General features: G+C 46.9%; 1 protein-coding gene across 3 annotated transcripts in view; it reads right to left on the bottom strand.

Moving 5' to 3' along the window:
• Positions 1-692: 692 nt before the first annotated feature.
• The window catches only part of MINDY4 (MINDY lysine 48 deubiquitinase 4), a 103,840-nt gene continuing 86,523 nt past the window's right edge, over positions 693-18,009 (bottom strand). Inside the window, exons 16-18 of one of the 3 annotated variants that reach the window (XM_083406310.1) lie at positions 15,442-15,622; positions 11,619-11,691; positions 693-3,495 (exon numbers count right to left, since the gene is read on the bottom strand). In XM_083406310.1, the coding sequence (XP_083262436.1) occupies positions 3,438-3,495; positions 11,619-11,691; positions 15,442-15,622 (312 nt within the window). In that variant the 3' untranslated portion in view covers positions 693-3,437. Of the gene's footprint in view, positions 3,496-4,554; positions 4,874-11,618; positions 11,692-12,086; positions 14,939-15,365; positions 15,623-18,009 lie in introns of those variants that run through there. The other 2 variants (XM_083406311.1, XM_083406312.1) reach the window with 2 other exon arrangements.

Genomic DNA, 18,009 nt, shown 5'->3' with positions numbered 1-18,009 from the left:
AAACTTTACTATTCTCTCCCAAAAACAGGGTTTCCAATAGTGAAGATCTGGACAAAGTTGTTGAGGTGTTTTTTTGGGGGGGGCGGTCCTTTGCTCTCCCCCCATTTTTTAAAATAAAAAGTAGCACTACTTGCTATATGTCCAGGTTTCCCCTGACATTATGCCAATTCCCAGACATGTCAGGAAAGACCTAGACACATGGCAGCCCCACCAAAACTCTCACTTGGGGTGGAATTTGGCAGCAATTCTATTTTTAATTTTTTTTTATTGTCACACACAGTTCCTCAAAAAACAGCCGTAGTTTTTCTTTTGGGGGGGGGGTGGAGGAGGGATACAAAGTTGTTGTGACAGGCCTAGCCAAAAGATCTTTCCCCCTTCACATCTGAAGTAGGAAGGGGCTTGCATCTTATTTTATCACCCCTTCCCCACTTATCTTCCCTGTCAGCTCAAACATTTTTCTCGTCAGCCCGGGCTGCATCTCATGTGTTTTGAAACCATGACAAGAGAATTTGCAAGAGCAGGGTGTGTGAAAATGCTTTCCTAACAGTAGTTTGAACATATTTGGTATGATTCATTTGTTAATTCTACAAATGGCCTCAAAGTCTTCTTTCCTGCTACAAATACAGTCAAGAGCCACCCTGAATTCCTTCGTTTGCTGCTTCTGTGGGGAAAATAAATAATAATGCCTAGTGTTAATCTTCGGGCCTTTTTTTATTTACAAAATGGCATGTCCACTAAATACAATATATTTTGCTTTAGAAATAAAATCTGGAGCTGCAAGGAGCATCGCCAAAGGCACGTACTACTATGTTATGCTGAAAACATTTCTGCTAAGTATCGTATGCATTTGCTTTGCTTAATGGAAATTATAGCAAAGTGTAACTCAAAAGATATGCTGAAAGGCACATTTCACTTCTGGTAAACCGAAGGCACAAGCAGGGAACAAGATAACCCGCCTGCAGTCCTTTGACTTCTCCCCACATCCAACCGCTGCCACCCCCAAACCTACTTCACCGAAATAACAGAATCCAGCCCCAAAGATGACCACAATCATTTCAAGCCAAGCTCCAACTAGAAGGAACCGGGCAGCGTCTCATCAGGAAAAGGCGAAGCTCTTTTCACCAGTGAAGACTGACAAGCCACAAGAGAAACCGCCCACCTCTTGTCATTTTATTTCCGATAGGTTCCTAGATAATGCATTTGATAGAATTACTGGAAACGCTTCTAGGGACGGAGACCCAGTCTAGACGTTTCGGTCACCACGGAGATCAGCATCCTCCCCTGGGCAAATTCTCTCCTTAATCCCAGCCATATTGTCTGCTGGAATGCCCTGTGTGAGTCAGGACTGTCTTGGAGATGCGTTTCCCTGCCCATAATCCACACTGCTTATGGCTTGCCAGCTGGGCAAAGGAAACTCACAATGCTGTGGCCTAGCTTCAACCTTAACCGCACTGTGACCGAGCTTCACATGCTAACTCCCAAAAGCTTTAAGGTGGGATCAGTTGCCGGAAATTGCTGCAGGGATTCGAGGCCTTGAAGGAGCAATTTATAGTCATACGTCGGGTTGTGAATGTGATCTCTGCGGGATGCACCGCAACCCACAGCAGCACGTCTGCGCAAGTGCAGGTTGCGATTTGGCGCTTGTGTGCATGTGCAAAGCGCAATTTAGCACTTCTGCGCAAGCGCAACCCCTGAAACCCGGAGGTAACCCATTCCGGTACTTCTGGGTTTCGGTGGGTCCGTAACCCGAAAAAACGCAACCTGAAGCATCTGTAACCCGAGGTATGACTGTATTGGGATAGGCACCATCGTGCTCTGTGGATGCTACTAGACTCCTGACTCCCATCAGACCTTGGTTCAATGGCCAGGGGTGATGGGAGATGCATTTGAGCAATATCTGGAGCAGGCGTAGGCAAACCCAGGCCCTCCAGATGTTTGGGACTACAATTCCCATCATCCCTGACCACTGGTCCTGTTAGCTGGGGATGATGAGAGCTGTAGTCCCAAACATCTGTAGGGCTGGAGTTTGCCTATCCCTGATCTGGAGGAACTCAGATGTCCCCTAGCTGCCCAAAGTGGCAACCCAGCCAGACGGACAGGTTATAAGTTATAAACTATTATTATTACCCTTACATGGAGTGACCCAGTCCCAGAGCTGAGAACCCTGGGAAAACATTAACCGGGTAGCCAAAGCAGTGCCCTCTGTTTTGTTTGACAACAATCCCCATCGTCCCCGATCACCATGGACAGCGATCAGGGATGATGGGAGCTGGAGTCCATCACTTTGGCTCTCCCCAACAGATGCCAATAAATCTGCGTCAGTAACGTGACCCTGCCTCCTTAGGTGCTGGAAAGGTGGAAAGAGGTGTTGTGGTTGTCGTTTTTTTAAATAATAAAACTGGTTGCAGTGCAGCAGGAAATATAGCTTGCGGTTAGGGTAGGACAGTGGTGGTGGGAACCATTTTCAGCCCAAGAGGCTGAAGGGCCAATGGTAGAAGGGGCAATGGACTTGACTCTTAACTTTTGTTATTATAGGCTACACTCCAGCTGCGCAAGTCACATGTATCTGTACACACCTCTCCTTTTATGCAGGCAAACAAGGGGCAGATTCCAGCCAGGCAAAAGCACTTAAGGTGCAGAGCAGGGCCGGTGAGGGGTGTGCCCTATTTGGGCTGGGGGAGGAATCCTAAGGGCCAGAGATAGAGAGAGCTAGCAGGCCACATTTGCCCCCAGGACCTGGGGTTCCCCACTCCTGGGCTGGAGCAAGAATAGGAAACAAGGAGCCAGTTAGCATTTAGGCCACTCTGCACACTGATGAATACTATGTGAACCTTGACACAGGAAGTACCCAAATAACTATCTAGGTCAGGCATCCCCAACCTGCGGCCCTCCAGATGTTTTGGCCTACAACTCCCATGATCCCTAGCTAACAGGACCAAGTGGTCAGGGATGATGGGAATTGTAGTCCAAAACATCTGGAGGGCCGAAGGTTGGGGGTGCCTGATCTTGGTACTTCCTGGAGCTTCTGACTAACAGACAGAAGCTGTGCCTGAGACCCGGGGGTAAATGTTAGAGAGACAATCAGGGATTGACAAAGGGGCACAAGCAATGGCATAAAAAGGGATGGCGAGAGAAGCTTGGGTGACTCTCTTGACTTGGATCCCGGTGGAATTTCTAAGGGGGACTTGCTTTGTTGCATTGCTGGTTAACCACCGAGATTGGGGCTGACAATCTAGCTACCTCCCCTAGTGGAATATAGTGCCTTTGGAAGAGTAAGAAACCTTTATTTTCACCTATTTTTTATCTGCTTCTGCGAAGTCTGGGCAGGGGCAGGGTCACACTGTGGGTGCGTCCTCGATAAAGCTTTTGTTCAATTTTTGCAACTCAGTCGTCTTCGCTGCACCAATTTGGTTTGGCTGGTGGATAAATCCGCAGGACTAGGGAAGTTGAACGGATAGGCTGTGGGGACAATCGCAATTCAGGTCCTGGCAGCTCCTTAAAAAGACCATGTTTTGGCAAGCCAGCCGTCATGATTCTAATATCTAGATGGTTTCAAAAGCACACTTAGATGCAGATCACGACGATGTATTGTGACCTAGCTTGCAGTGGGTGGCCTTTAATGCTTAAGAATTACAACCGGATAGTTCTCATTGTCCAATAATATTTTGCGGCTTAGATAAGGTGCCCCTTAGTGCAGGTACCAGTATACCCACCAGTACCTCCATAAAGGTCTCCATAAATATCACCTCAAAAATTCTCTTTGACCTCAGCTCCCGTGTGTGCCGGCTCAGCCTTCTCTACATGCCCCCTTAAAACATGACATTTCACTGGGTGCCAGGATTGGATGCCCACCCTGTGTGGCATCTTCTTCCCTATTGATGGGATGGCTGGCTGGCGGTGGGGTAGGCCCCCGCCATTTCGTGACCCTGTTTCTTATTCAGCTCTCTAAGAAGTGGCAGCCATTACGCCACACCACCGCAGCGGCCATTTTGTGCTATGTCACGTCCCGCCCAACGGCTGCCATTTTGTGACGGGCACCCACGGCACATTCCAAATGGGCCCACTGAGGCCTTCCTTGGCGGAATTAAGGGAGGACCAATGCTCTTGACCAGGCATAGGCAAACTCAGCCCTCCAGATGTTTTGGGACTACAACTCCCATCATCTCTAGCTAACAGGACCAGTGGTCAGGGATGATGGGAGTTGTAGTCCCAAAACATCTGGATGGCCGAGTTTGCCTATGACTTGGGTCTCTCGGTAGCCAAGAGTCAAAGGACCAACAAAAGGGGAAGAAAAAAAGAGGGAAAATGATCATAAGCGTTGGCAGTGATACCCTTTGGTCCAGAGGGTTTGGGGAGCCACTAAGTTAGCCTAATGCTTGATCACACTATTAGGAAGAACAGTTTCTTCTCTCATTTTTGTGTGTGTTTCTGCACTCCGGTTTCCTTCATTTAGAAAGGAGACAGTGAAAAACAGCCAACTGTGGGCGCAGTCGGCGTTGTTTAGAAGCAGATACAATCGCAGGACGTGGATTGGATTCAGAAACGGAACTTGAGTAGATGTTGACAGATTTACTGTTCTCTCCCCGCAGCTTGTTTTGGCTGTCAAGGTTGGCTCTCCATTTTCACACGCGGCACGCAGCACAGGCCCAGATGCGCGTGTGCGCAAGGCCGCTTGTTTACAACAATGTGGAGGAGCGCGCGGTGTGCCAGATGGAATCCTGAAACGTCCTTCGGCCCCGTCGCGTGCGATGGAAGCACGCACGGCACCTTCCGGGGTTTCCTATCGCTGTGGGAACGGGCTGGTTCTTGGTCGGGCCACTGTGATCACAGGATGGGTTCTGTACCGTTCCAATCGACGACGGCGCCTTTCCACCTAAAGGCAAAGCAGAATTGTTTACTTGGATGGGTTTTAAGGTGGGATTACCACAAGACTGGCGAGGACCGGCTGAAGGAGAAATTAACAGCTGACCATGAAAAGCAACATGTAGGATCAGGGCAATGGCCCATCTAGTCCAATATCCTGTTCTCACAGGATACAACCAAAGAGATAATAATAATAATAATAATAATAATAATAATAATAATAATAATAATAATAGTCTATTTATACCCCGCCCTCCCCAGCCAAGACCGGGCTCAGGGCAGCTAACACCAGGTATAAAAACAATTGATTAAAATACAACTTAAAAACAAGATTAAAGTACAACATTAAAATGCAGCCTCATTTCAGTGGAAACTCAAATCAAAAACTTTTTGGGGGATGAAAACGTCAAGTCTTCACCAAGGCCAACTATCCAGACTGGTCCTACGCGGACCAGAAAAAAGCCAGGGAAGTCCCCAAATAGGAGTTCCATCACAGAAGGAGAAAGGAAAAAGGAGGGGGGGAGGGATCAAGTTGATTCCAAGCCAAAGGCCAGGCGGAACAACTCTGTCTTACAGGCCCTGCGGAAAGAAATCAGATCCCGCAGGGCCCTGGTCTCATGAGACACAGCGTTCCACCAGGCCGGAGCCAGTGCTGAAAAGGCCCTGGCTCTGGTTGAGGCTAATCTGACTTCCATAGGACCCCGGGACCTCTAGGGTATTGCTATTTATGGACCTTTATGGTTGCTTTAGCTGAGATTCTTGCATTGCAGGGGGTTGGACTAAATGACTCTTGGGGTCCCTTCCAACTCTACAATTCCACGAATCTATGATGCCAGAGCATAGCCACCATGGTTGGCATCCGTCAACAGCCCTCTCCTCCTCTGTGAGCTAAGCCAGTCCTCTTTCAAAGCCATCTAAGTTCCTATCCATCACTGCCTCCTGTGGACGTGAGTTCCACAGTTTAACTAAGTGCTGCATCCAGAAGTACTTTATTTTTGTCTGCCCCGAATGTCTAGCATTCAGCTTCCCTGGACGTCAGGGCTAGATTCGCCATTTTAAGCAAAACAAGCACGTGCTCAGGGCATCGAGGGAAGGGCGGCACCCCAGATATTTTCCCATTGCTGGATTTACCATGGACTGTATCACAGAGTTGTAGGGCTGGAAGGGACACCAGGGGTCATCTAGTCCAACCCCCTGAAAATACAAGAATCTCAGCTGAACAAAAATAATGGCACAGCTGAACAAAAATAAACGTTATTTTATACAAATACACCGAAATGAGCATTATTTCCCCTCTTACTGTAGGTTTCGTTTCATTTCGAAAAATCAAATTTTATTTTAAGCTTTACTGTTGTTTATATTTCGAATCAGATATATCCAGGGGCACCAAAATCTTTTAAGCACTTAGGACAGGGGTCGGCAAACTTTTTCAGCAGGGGGCCAGTCCACTGTCCCTCAGACCTTGTGGGGGGCCGGACTATATTGGGGGGGGGGGAGAGAACAAATTCCTATGCCCCACAAATAACCCAGAGATGCATTTGAAATAAAAGGACACATTCTACTCATGTAAAAACATCAGGCAGGACCCACAAATAACCCAGAGATGCATTTGAAATAAAAGTACACATTCTACTCATGTAAAAACATGTTGATTCCCGGACCGTCCGCAGGCCGGATTTAGAAGGCGATTGGGCCAGATCCGGCCCCCAGGCCTTAGGTTGCCTACCCATGACTTAGGACCTCTAAAGGACTTAATCTTGCCTTGCTAGATGTCTACAAATTCTAGTTTCATGAGAGAGGGAGGGGGAAAAAACTGCTACCATCCTGTCGCCTCTCACTCGCCTTACAAAACGGAACTGTTGTTCCTGAGTTGAGAGTCAAGATTCTGCGACTGAATGAGGCGGGCAAACCCTCTCAGGAGGAGAGACTCGGCCCAACGACGTCACATGAACCGCCATTACAATGGGAGCTCATCAGCGAACGCTTCCTGCCAGTGGCCTTCACAAAAGTGCCCAGAGGCTTGAATCAGCCTCGACCGATTGTTCTCTTAAGGACTCTTTTGACAGTCGTGTTTATTTATGGCTATGACTTCAAAGGAGCTCCAGCGAGGAGCCAGAATCGTTGAAATACACTTGGGAGTTCAATGGAGAGTCAATTCTCGCTTCTAAAAGCTTTTGTAACAGCGCAGGTTTGCCGCCTTAATTGACTCGGGAGTCAGTCCAGGAATGGCAACGGCACATCTTGTTTAACTTCTTTTATGTCGTCCAAACACGTATCTGTTTTTTATTTTTATTTTTTAATAATATTTTATTAAGATTTTCCATAACATCACAAAAAGAAAAAAGAAAAATACAAAAATAAAAAACAATTAAAAACAGTTCAATCTTTCATAACATATCTTGCATTTGCTTGTTTCCCGGACCTCCCCACACCTCCCCTCTTTGTATTCCGGTTCAATTTATTTATTCAGCAGATCCTTTCCCTCTTTACCTTTATCCTTATCTTAATATATTATAACTTTGAATTTTCACCTGTTAACATTCCATTTTTGCATATTCCTTCATAACATTGTTACTAAAAACCCCTTAACCTCAATCCAACATCATTCTAACATTCATTAATTTTGCAATATTTCTGTAGATAGTCTTTAAATTTCTTCCAATCTTCTTCCACCAACTCTTCTCCCTGGTCTCGGATTCTGCCGGTCATTTCCGCCAATTCACGTATCTGTTTTTTAAAAGACACAGAGGAGGCTGGAGGGCTCTCTGGGTTTCTGTTCTTCCTACTGTAACTCCGCACACAGATGTGGTAGAAACTTGGGTCTCCCACTGTTTTGGGACTACAGTTCACATCATCCACAGCTGCTGGTCCTGCAAGCTAGGGATGATGGGAGTTGTAGTCCAAAAACAGCTGGCGACTCAAGTTTGGGAAACCCTGTTGCAGATCATGCAGCTTTTGCCTTGCATGTTTGCTTGGTTTTTGCTTCTTCGTAAGTTGCTTTGAATGTGCAAATAAATGGGATGCAGGAATCGTCTGACTTCTTTGATTTCGACTACGTATTTGTAGGGTCAGACGATTATCCTGAACCTATCTTCTGATAGACAACCTAGACAGCATCTTAAAAAGCAGAGACATCACCTTGCCAACAAAGGTCCGTATAGTTAAAGCTATGGTTTTCCCAGTATTGATGTATGGAAGTGAGAGCTGGACCATAAAGAAGGCTAATTGGCAAAGAATGAATGCTTTTGAATTATGGTGCTGGAGGAGACTCTTGAGAGTCCCATGGACTGCAAGCAGATCAAACCTATCCATTCTGAAGGAAATCAGCCCTGAGTGCTCACTGGAAGGACAGATCCTGAAGCTGAGGCTCCAATACTTTGGCCACCTCATAAGAAGACTCCCTGGAAAAGACCCTGGAGTTGGGAAAGATGGAGGGCACAAGGAGAAGGGGGTGACAGAGGATGAGATGGTTGGACAGTGTTCTCGAAGCTACCAGCATGAGTTTGACCAAACTGTGGAAGGCAGTGGAAAACAGGAGTGCCTGGCTTGCTCTGGTCCATAGGGTCACGAGTAGCTATTAGAAATAAAAGGAGTTATGCTTCACAGCTAGCTTCCGCATTATTTATACTCTGCACGAGTCTGGTGCTCACAATACACAGTTGTGCGTCGAGTGCACTTCCAGAATTGGAAGGCCTCTGAGGGTGCTCCAGTCGCGTTGCCCAGTCGGGGCAGAACCAGTTGTTGAGCCCAGTCGCTGACATTGGTTGAAAGGCGTACTGACAGATGGGAGTTGTAGTCTGACAACCTCTGGAGGGTACGAGGCTGTGGGGAGGCTGGATAGGTCTGTCAGTAGAGCATGAGACTCTTAGCCCCACATTGAGCAAAAGAGCATCGCAGGGGGGTTGGACTAGAACTTTTGCATTCCAGAGATATGCACCCAAGCCAAGGGAATTCCAGGAGAGGCAGGCCTCAGGAGTTAACAAAATAAGACGGCTGCCTTAGAGATCACGGCGAGATCAAAGTTGCAGCCTTCCCTTCGGCAGAGCTAACAGAAGTTATTTCCTCTTGCTGGAGACAGTAAACAACAGGAGGATCAGGAGTGTGATATGAGCCTCTCTCTCTCTCTCCCTCTCTTTTTTATTCCTTGGGGCGATGGAATACATTACGGCCGCATGACATTCCGGGGGGAAAACTCGAGAAAGGGACATTCCTTTCGTCTCTCAGATCAGAACCGAGCTTCTCGCACAGGTGACGGGCGTTGCAATGCAGTCTGAGGCTGGAAGCAGCACGAGGAAGGGGTGTGGGTCGTGTCTCCCAGGTTTTCATTTCATACATGTCAGAGGAGGACGACAGGAGACACACCAGCAGAAGGGTTTGCTCTTAGGGACATTAAAAAACATAGGGTATCCCAAATCCACTGAAATCATTGAGCCTAGTCAGGCCTACTAAATTAGTCAAAAGGGACGCGGGTGGCGCTGTGGGTTAAACCACAGAGACTAGGACTTGCCGATCAGAAGGTCGGCGGTTCGAATCCCTGCGATGGGGTGAGCTACTGTTGCTCGGTCCCTGCTCCTGCCAACCTAGCAGTTCGAAAGCACGTCAAAGGGCAAGTAGATAAATAGGTACTGCTCCAGCGGGAAGGTAAACGGTGTTTCCGTGTGCTTCTCTGGTTCACCAGAAGTGGCTTAGTTATGCTGGTCACATGACCTGGAAGCTGTACTCCGGCTCCCTCGGCCAATAAAGCGAGATGAGCGCCGCAACCCTAGAGTTGGTCACGACTGGACCTAATTGTCAGGGGTCACTTTACTAAATTAGTCACACATCAGAGTAGGACTAGCATTGAATGCCACCCATAAAAATTACAGCACCACAACATTTATCAATTCGCACAAAATAACAAAATGTTTGTTAATTCGCCATGGGTAAGGTAAAGGTAAAGGGACCCGTGACCATTAGGTCCAGTCATGGCTGACTCTGGGGTTGTGGCGCTCATCTTGCTTTACTGGCCGAGGGAGCTGGCGTACAGCTTCCGGGTCATGTGGCCACCATGACTAAGCCTCTTCTGGCGAACCAGAGGAGTGCATGAAAACACTGTTTATCTTCCCGCCTGAGTGGTACCTATTTATCTACTTGCACTTTGTGCTTTTGAACTGCTAGGTTGGCAGGAGCAGAGACCGAGCAATGGGAGCTCACCCCATCGCGGGGATTCGAACCGCCGATCTTTTGATCGGCAAGCCCTAGGCTCTGTGGTTTAACCCATAGCACCACCCGCGTCCCAATCCTCCATGGGAGGACGACACAAAACATTCATTGCGCAAGGATTCCCCCATTGCCATCAGATCCGTGCTGGAGGAAAAACAGTGCCTGTTGAATTTCTGGCTGTCGTGCAACTGTTAAGAGCACAGGAGCCCTGCCAAGGAAAACAAAAGTCTCTTGTAGAGGAGTGGAGAGAGTTGGTGTGTTGTCTGCACATGAACTGTGAAGGCTGAATATTTGGGTAACATATCAGATAAGTTTTCAGATGTTCTGAAGAGGAACCCCATTTGGCTGCTGGTTGCATTAAAGGTAAAGGTAAAGAGACCCCTGACCATTAGGTCCAGCTGTGACCGACTCTCGGATTGCGGCGCTCATCTCGCTTTATTGGCCAAGGGAGCCGGCGTACAGCTTCCGGGTCATGTGCCCAGCATGACTAAGCCACTTCTGGCAAACCAGAGCAGCGCACGGAAACGCTGTTTACCTTCCCGCCAGAGCGGTACCTATTTATCTACTTGCACTTTGACGTGCTTTCGAACTGCTAGGTTGGCAGGAGCAGGGACCGAGCAACAGGAGCTCCCCGTCGTGGGGATTCGAACCGCCAACCTTTTAATCAGCAAGTCCTAGGCTCTGTGGTTTAACCCACAGCGCCACCCGCATCCCTATGGTCGCATTATCTCTGGCCAAACAAGTTAGCCAGGTTTTTGAAGCATTTAAAAAAAACCTGAATCTGTTTGAACAGAGATTACAGCAGGACAAAGATAAAGACATAAACGAAAGTGTGTGTTTGCAGATGACAGTTATTTTATTTAACCTTCTGAATATCCACCACCTGGAAATTATAAAAGTGTAAAGAAAAGAGAGTCTAAGGGAGGAGGGGGGGCACAATTAGGCACGTGTATTAGCAACAAAACAGGTTGCGATGTTTGAACAAAGGCTTTAATGGCAGTTGAAAAGACTCCTCGTGTTCTCTGAAAATCGCACATAGGCTACAGATAATGCCTTTTGCTAAGCAGTGTGCAATTTAGCAGGCATTGTTGGGAGACATAGAACCAAGAGCTGCCACCTGCATTTTCAGCCTGCAAGGCTTCCCAACTATCATCTGACTATGAAGTCCTACCAAAGGGACTAACTGGCTGCAAGCACGTATCTGGCACTGAAGACATGCAACTCACTTGAACAAATATGAACACGACAAAATAATTCTGGTAAGTGGAAGAGAAGACGATTAAGAAGAGTTTGGATTTGATATCCCACCTTTCACTCCCCTTAAGGAGTCTCAAAGCGGCTAACAATCTCCTTTCCCTTCCTCCCCCACAACAAACACTCTGTGAGGTGAGTAAGGCTGAGAGACTTCGGAGAAGTGTGACAAGCCCAAGGTCACCCAGCAGCTGCATGTGGAGGAGGGGGGAAGCGAACCCGGTGCACCAGATTACGAGTCTACCACTCTTAACCACTACACCACGTTGGCTCTCCCTTCCCTAATGCTGGATTTCACCTACTTGGTCCGAATGCAGTGTTCCAGCGGTGGGATGAGGTCATTATCCTTTCCTTCGATGTAAGGCTGTGAGGTATCTACAGGGGGGAAATCAGGCATCCATTAATGCTGCGTGTGAGAGCATCAAACATACTTAACGGCTGCACGATTACTTTGTTATATTGTGTTTGGAGACCTGTGCAGAAATAAGTCTTTTGCTTTATAGCAAAATTTCTTTAGGCCCAGTGTTTTGGTCAAGACCACACCTAGTCTTAACTTGAGGAAAGGCTGACCCAAAACATCCTTCAGTCTCATCTTACTTACGCTGCTGATTTTTTCGGTTGCATCCTTGCCTGTGCACCAGGATATGTGCAAATTTATCACTTTCTTGTTTCTATTTCCATTGTCGTTTCGTTAGAATAATGCACATTTTCCTGGTGGTGCTATGGGGCCCCTTAAACTTGACTTGGCTTGGGGTTCCAGCATGTCTTTTTTTTTTTTTTTTTTGGTATAATTTTTATTAAATTTTCTGTTTCACAATTTGGAATATTCATTTAAACAACCTTAAAATGTCAGTGACTTCCCTTCTCCTCTTTCCGTGGTTCATTTTGCATATCATAAGTCCTTGCATATTTTACATAAATTAAACCATTCAGTATTCCATTATCACATCCATCAAAACTTGTTTACACTGTTGAATTTATCTTAATGCTGCCGACGTTTTCAAGTGTACACAATTTCCCCCATATAATAAATAAACATGTTCCAATTTCCTTTATTCTTGTTCTTCTTGTTCTCTTATTCTATATGTTAGGTCTGCAAGTTGCACATATTCCATCAGTTTAAGTTGCCAACCCTCTTTGGTTGGGACCTCGTTCGTTTTCCATTTTTGGGCTAAGAAAACATGGGTCGCAGTAGTGGCATACATAGGGGGGTAAAGGGGACCCCTGACCATTACGTCCAGTCGTGACCGACTCTGGGGTTGCGGCGCTCATCTCGCTTTATTGGCCGAGGGAGCCGGCGTACAGCTTCTAGGTCATGTGGCCAGCATGACTAAGCCGCTTCTGGCGGACCAGAGCAGCACACGGAAATGCCGTTTACCTTCCCACTGGAGTGGTACCTATTTACTTGCACTTTGACATGCTTTCGAACTGCTAGGTTGGCAGGAGCAGGGACCGAGCAACGGGAGCTCACCCCGTCATGGGGATTTGAACCGCCGACCTTCTGATCGGCAAGTCCTAGGCTCTGTGGTTTAACCCACAGTGCCACCTGCATCCCTTTTGGTGGCATACATATATAACCTTTTTTGACACCTGGGAATTTCCATCTGAATTTTCCTCAACAAAAAGAACTCTGTTTTTTTTGTTTTTGTTTAGAAAAGTACTTGGTTCCGGCATGTCTGAATCTGGCCCTGTTGCTGTGTTCTAAAAGGAATTTCCCCTTTCCTATCTTCGGGCTGGAGAAATGTGATTGTCCCTTTGACAGAGGAACTGGGTGTAGAAAAAGCAGGGGTGGGATTCACCCCCCCCCTGCAGGACACAGGCCTTGGGGGCAACATTTTGGGGGCGCCTTTGTTGAGCGTGACCAGAGGCAAAAGCAAGCAGAGCAGCAACTACGACCCCTGAAATGCAGGCATCTTTCGCCCAACACGGGACTTGAACCCTCAACCCTATGATTCAGAGTCTCATGCTCTACCGACTGAGCTATCAAGGCAGAGGTTTCTAGACATAAACATCTCTCCATCACCCAGGTAAGCAAGTGACAGCTTCAGAATTCAAAGACTTATCCCAGCCAGGCAAAAGCATTCTGTCTCTATAAAATCCTTCTCTCTTTTTCCAGGTGGAGCTTTAACTTCCTTGGTCAGTTTTCCTGAAAATGCTGTAGCCCAACATTTTGGGAACATATGCAAATATTTTGGGGACATATGCAAATGTTTTAAATAACAACAACAACAACAACAACAACAACAAATTTTATTTATACCCCGCCCTCCCCAGGGTGGCTAACACCAGGTATAAAAACAATTGATTAAAATACAACTTAAAGTTTCCTCATGCTAATTGTTGTGCAACAGGTGGGTGAGTGGGATTTTTATCAGGATCATGGCTGGGGAGGTAAGGGTTAAGCATCCCTTCCCTGTACCCTCCGGCCAGGCAGGGAACTGGGACTTTTTAAAATAAAAGCCAGACGGTTCTGCCAGCCACGAAACTGAAACACCCTGAATTCGGCCACTGAAGCCACCTTCTGGCAATATGATAAAGGGAGAAAGAGGCAGGCAGGGCCCAGCCCTGGGGGGGTCAAATGCTTTTGGAAACCAGAAGGGAGGTGGGGGGAGAATTTCAGAGCTCAGCACCGAATTCCACTCCCTTGTGGCTTCGTTTTCCCGTCGGCTGAACGATAGCTCTCTGTTTCATAACACCCACTGCCTCGCTCCCTTGCCGTTCCTCTATGAATAGCAGCCCACAGCTCTGGAGCTATTGGCAGCCAGGGTTGCCAGGATGGTTAGACGCGTGGGTGCGTTTGGAATGAAAGCAAAGAGTTTTCCTCCGTTCAAACTGCGATGCAACAATACGCTGAAGAACAAGGAAAGGGCTGGAAAAGTTTGAGCCTTGCAGGTACCATGGCAGCAGGCTGGGGGTGAGAAATGTAAAAAAAGCCAGAGTTATGAAGGCGTCTAAAGTGAAACCTAGTACATGAACCACAGCTGCAGGAAGTTAACAGGAAGCAGCTTTTCTCAAGCTTTGGTCTTTGGACTACAATTCCCATCATCCATGACCACTGGGCTAAAATAGCTGGGGATGATGGGAGTTGTAGTCAACCACATGCAGGGACCCGGAGCTTAAGGAGTCTGGGATGGTAAATAAGGAGAGTTGACGGATGCCACCATGAAATTGCATCTGTTTTGAATGGCGATCCAGAAATAGGATTTTGCAAATTTCAAGACAGTGAGACTAAGCAATGCAATATGGGAAGACTTTAAGCTAGGGGTTGCCAACTGTTTTTCCAATAGCCCCTGCTGCTGTGCTTGTAGCAGCAGGTTGGTGTGTAAGAATTAAGCAGGTGAGGCTCATTCCACAATTTCACCTGCTTTTTGTGTGAACTGGGATGATGTAAGGGAGTGAGTCCTTCAAACCAGAACTGAAGATAGGGATCAAATCATGGTTTGAAAAGTTGTCTTAAACCATAGTTTGCTGGCTCAAATGTAAAAGTAAACTGCGGTTTGATCAAACTTATTCAGCTGGGCACGCCAAGAGGGAAGAGAAGGGGAGGAACAGAGCTCACAGAACTTGTCCTTGCCTTCCAAAACATGGTTTGGAAAATCAGGAATGAGACGTCTGAAGGCACCTGTCAGGGAACTGCCATCGGAGCTGGAGGCGGAGAGGGGGCTCCAGAGGGATGGTGGAGAGGGTCCTAGCAGGAAGAGAGCTGAGGAAGGAAATCAACGTAACACCAGTGGAGAAGGGGGCAGATGGGGGAATCGGAGAGGTGGCTCCAGGACTCTTCGCCTGAGACCAGCGGAGAGGGCACGAGTACTCCGCTGCCCACACCCACCTTGCGCAGAAGACTTTCGCGCAGGCAACGGGGGAGGACACTGGGCGTCAAACAGCTTCTATGCTGGAAGAGGTTCAAGAAACGCCCACTGACGGATTCTGCCAGCGACTGAGGCAGCCACGGAACTTAAGGCTGTCCAGACAGAAAGGGTTCAACCAGGCAAACTAGCCAGGAGTAACGGCAACTTACGCACAAGCAACCCCTAGAACCTTTACCGCACCCTGAGCCTCTTCATGAAATGCACAATTAAAAATCACACGCCCACCCCAGTTTCACTCTTTTGTTTGTCTCCCTACCGACGGTTAGACGGATCTCGTCTTGCTGATTGGCTAAGCCGTCGTAGTAATAGAGGTCAAACCGCCTCTCGGTTTTCCAGTCCGCGAGCAGATCCTTCCGTAGGCAGAAGAGCACGCTGAAATGGCTTTCGCTGCACACAACCCAAATTGGGAACTTGGGGGTCTTCAGGTAACAGCCAACCTGAGCAAAGAAGAGGGGGGGAAAGTGCACACGTTTGGGACACGGTTATATTTTCACAACTGGATAATGCCCAAAGGCTCTTTCGATCTAATTTTCGCAGTGGAAGACCATAAGCATTTTAAGTAGTGTGAGGAAAGTCCCTTGAAATGTCATTTCTGTTTCCTAGCAAAAATAACAATCATAATAATTTACCGTGTTTTTCGCTCTATAAGACGCACCAGACCACAAGACGCACCTAGTTTTTGGAGGAGGAAAATAAGGAAAAAAATATTCTGAATCTCAGAAGCCAGAACAGCAAGAGGGATCGCTGCGCAGTTCGCTGGTGAGGGGTAGGAGCAGATTCAGAGGGGCTCTTCTCTGTGAATCCCTTAACGGGTCACCATCAAATGTCCAGTGATGCAGACCTTTGATGCCAGTTCTGAATGGAACAACTGCCTTCCAAACCCTGTGTCACTATAAGGCCACCTGACCTGCTTTCTTTTTGATTGAACAATTAGATAACCTTATTTCCACCCCCTCATTGGGGGGGATAAACCGTTCTCCGCCTCATTACTTTGATAATAACTATTTTTAAAGTCATTGTTCCATACAATGGTTTGTTTGTTTCTTGGGTAAATTTTTGATTTGCGAACAGAGGCCTGCAGTTATAAATACGCCGTCAGAATTAAACAAAGAGAGAGAGAGAGAGAGAGCAAAAGGTAAATTTCAAATGGGGGAAAGATAATATCGCAAGGATTTCCTCTAGAACGCATGCATATGGAAGCATTTTGAAAAGCAAACAAGCCGTTCAGCTCTTTCCCACTCAAGAAGAAACAAATTCTCAAGAATGCCGTTTGATGTGAAATGAGAAACACATTGAAACATTTCTCCGGAGCGAAACCGCAAATGCCGCTCAATTAAAAGATTTTCAAACTTTCTAGCTTCAAGGAACCTTTCCCACATCTATTTGTTCTTTAAAAACAAACGACAAAAACCCCCTCCATGACCAACACAGAATGCCTGTAATTTGCATAGCAGGGACAGACAGAAAGCAAGGCTGGAGCTACTGGTAGATTTTTGGGTGGTTTGCAGAACATTGTCAAAAATCTCTGACTCTCCACAGTTTAACAAGAACAGCGAAGAAGAAGAAGAAGAAGAAGAAGAAGAAGAAGAAGAAGAAGAAGAAGAAGAAGAAGAAAGACCTCTGGATGCATTTGCCCAGAGTCTGATTGGCACCTCTCCTAAGCCTGCAAATTTCATTCAGTTTTGTAAAAACGGGATGGAAAGTTATATCCAAATAATGAGTCCAATTGGGAAAACACAGAGCAGCTCTGAAACAGATCAGGTTGCTTTGCAAAGCTACAGATATAGATGCATGTCACATCATGTGGCTGGTGCCTATCCATAGCCTATATATTTTCAAAGTTAAACTGTGGATAGCCAGCTTTCAAAATGCTATAGTTGTGCAGAGATGAACGAGGTATCAGATCAGAGCGCAGAACAAACCTCTCACCTCTTTTGATTGGTTCCAAGACATTCCCAGCAATCCACTGTTGTGAGGTAAATGGTAGGTCCAATAAGATCAGAATAACTGCAAACCTCACTGCCCTTCTGACCAATGGAGCTCTTGCTTTATCTCATAAGTCTGAGCAGTCGTTTTCATTTTTTTGGGGAAATGTCAACCTCTTTTACAAAGGGGCCTCTTCAAAGGCATAGCAATTGCCAGCTCCCCAGGAGGATGCCTTATGAGGAACGGCTAAGGCAGCTGGGCATGTTTAGCCTGGAGAAGAGGAGGTTAAGGGGTGATATGATAGCCATGTTCAAATATATAATAGGATGTCACTTAGAGGAGGGAGAAAGGTTGTTTTCTGCTGCTCCAGAGAAGCGGACACGGAGCAATGGATCCAAACTACAAGAAAGAAGATTCCACCTAAACATTAGGAAGAACTTCCTGACAGTAAGAGCTGCTCGACAGTGGAATTTGCTGCCAAGGAGTGTGGTGGAGTCTCCTTCTTTGGAGGTCTTTAAGCAGAGGCTTGACAACCATATGTCAGGAGTGCTCTGATGGTGTTTCCTGCTTGGCAGGGGGTTGGACTCGATGGCCCTTGTGGTCTCTTCCAACTCTATGATTCTAGTTCATGCCTGTTTGACTTCATTCCATGCTTCCGGGATGGTGAATCAATTCCTCTCAACAAGGTGACCCTGGTCACTTCCAGCACAAAAGTTCTTAACACCCAAAGGCATTTTGCCCCTTGGTTAGAGCTAAGAGGCAGACTCTTGCCTGTAGCTACTTAGAGGGGAGTGATAGGAATGAAGCCCAGACTGCTTCTCTGCCTTCAATACTTGCAACATCCCAAAATGCAAATAGAGGGTGGGGAATCAAGTTATTGCCATGTTTTGCAAGATAA

The sequence above is a fragment of the Podarcis tiliguerta genome (genome assembly GCF_965153285.1).
Source record: "Podarcis tiliguerta genome assembly, chromosome: 12".
Taxonomy (NCBI): domain Eukaryota; kingdom Metazoa; phylum Chordata; class Lepidosauria; order Squamata; family Lacertidae; genus Podarcis; species Podarcis tiliguerta.
The sequence above is the reverse complement of the archived record's forward strand: the minus strand, read 5'-3'. Positions and strand labels throughout refer to the sequence as shown.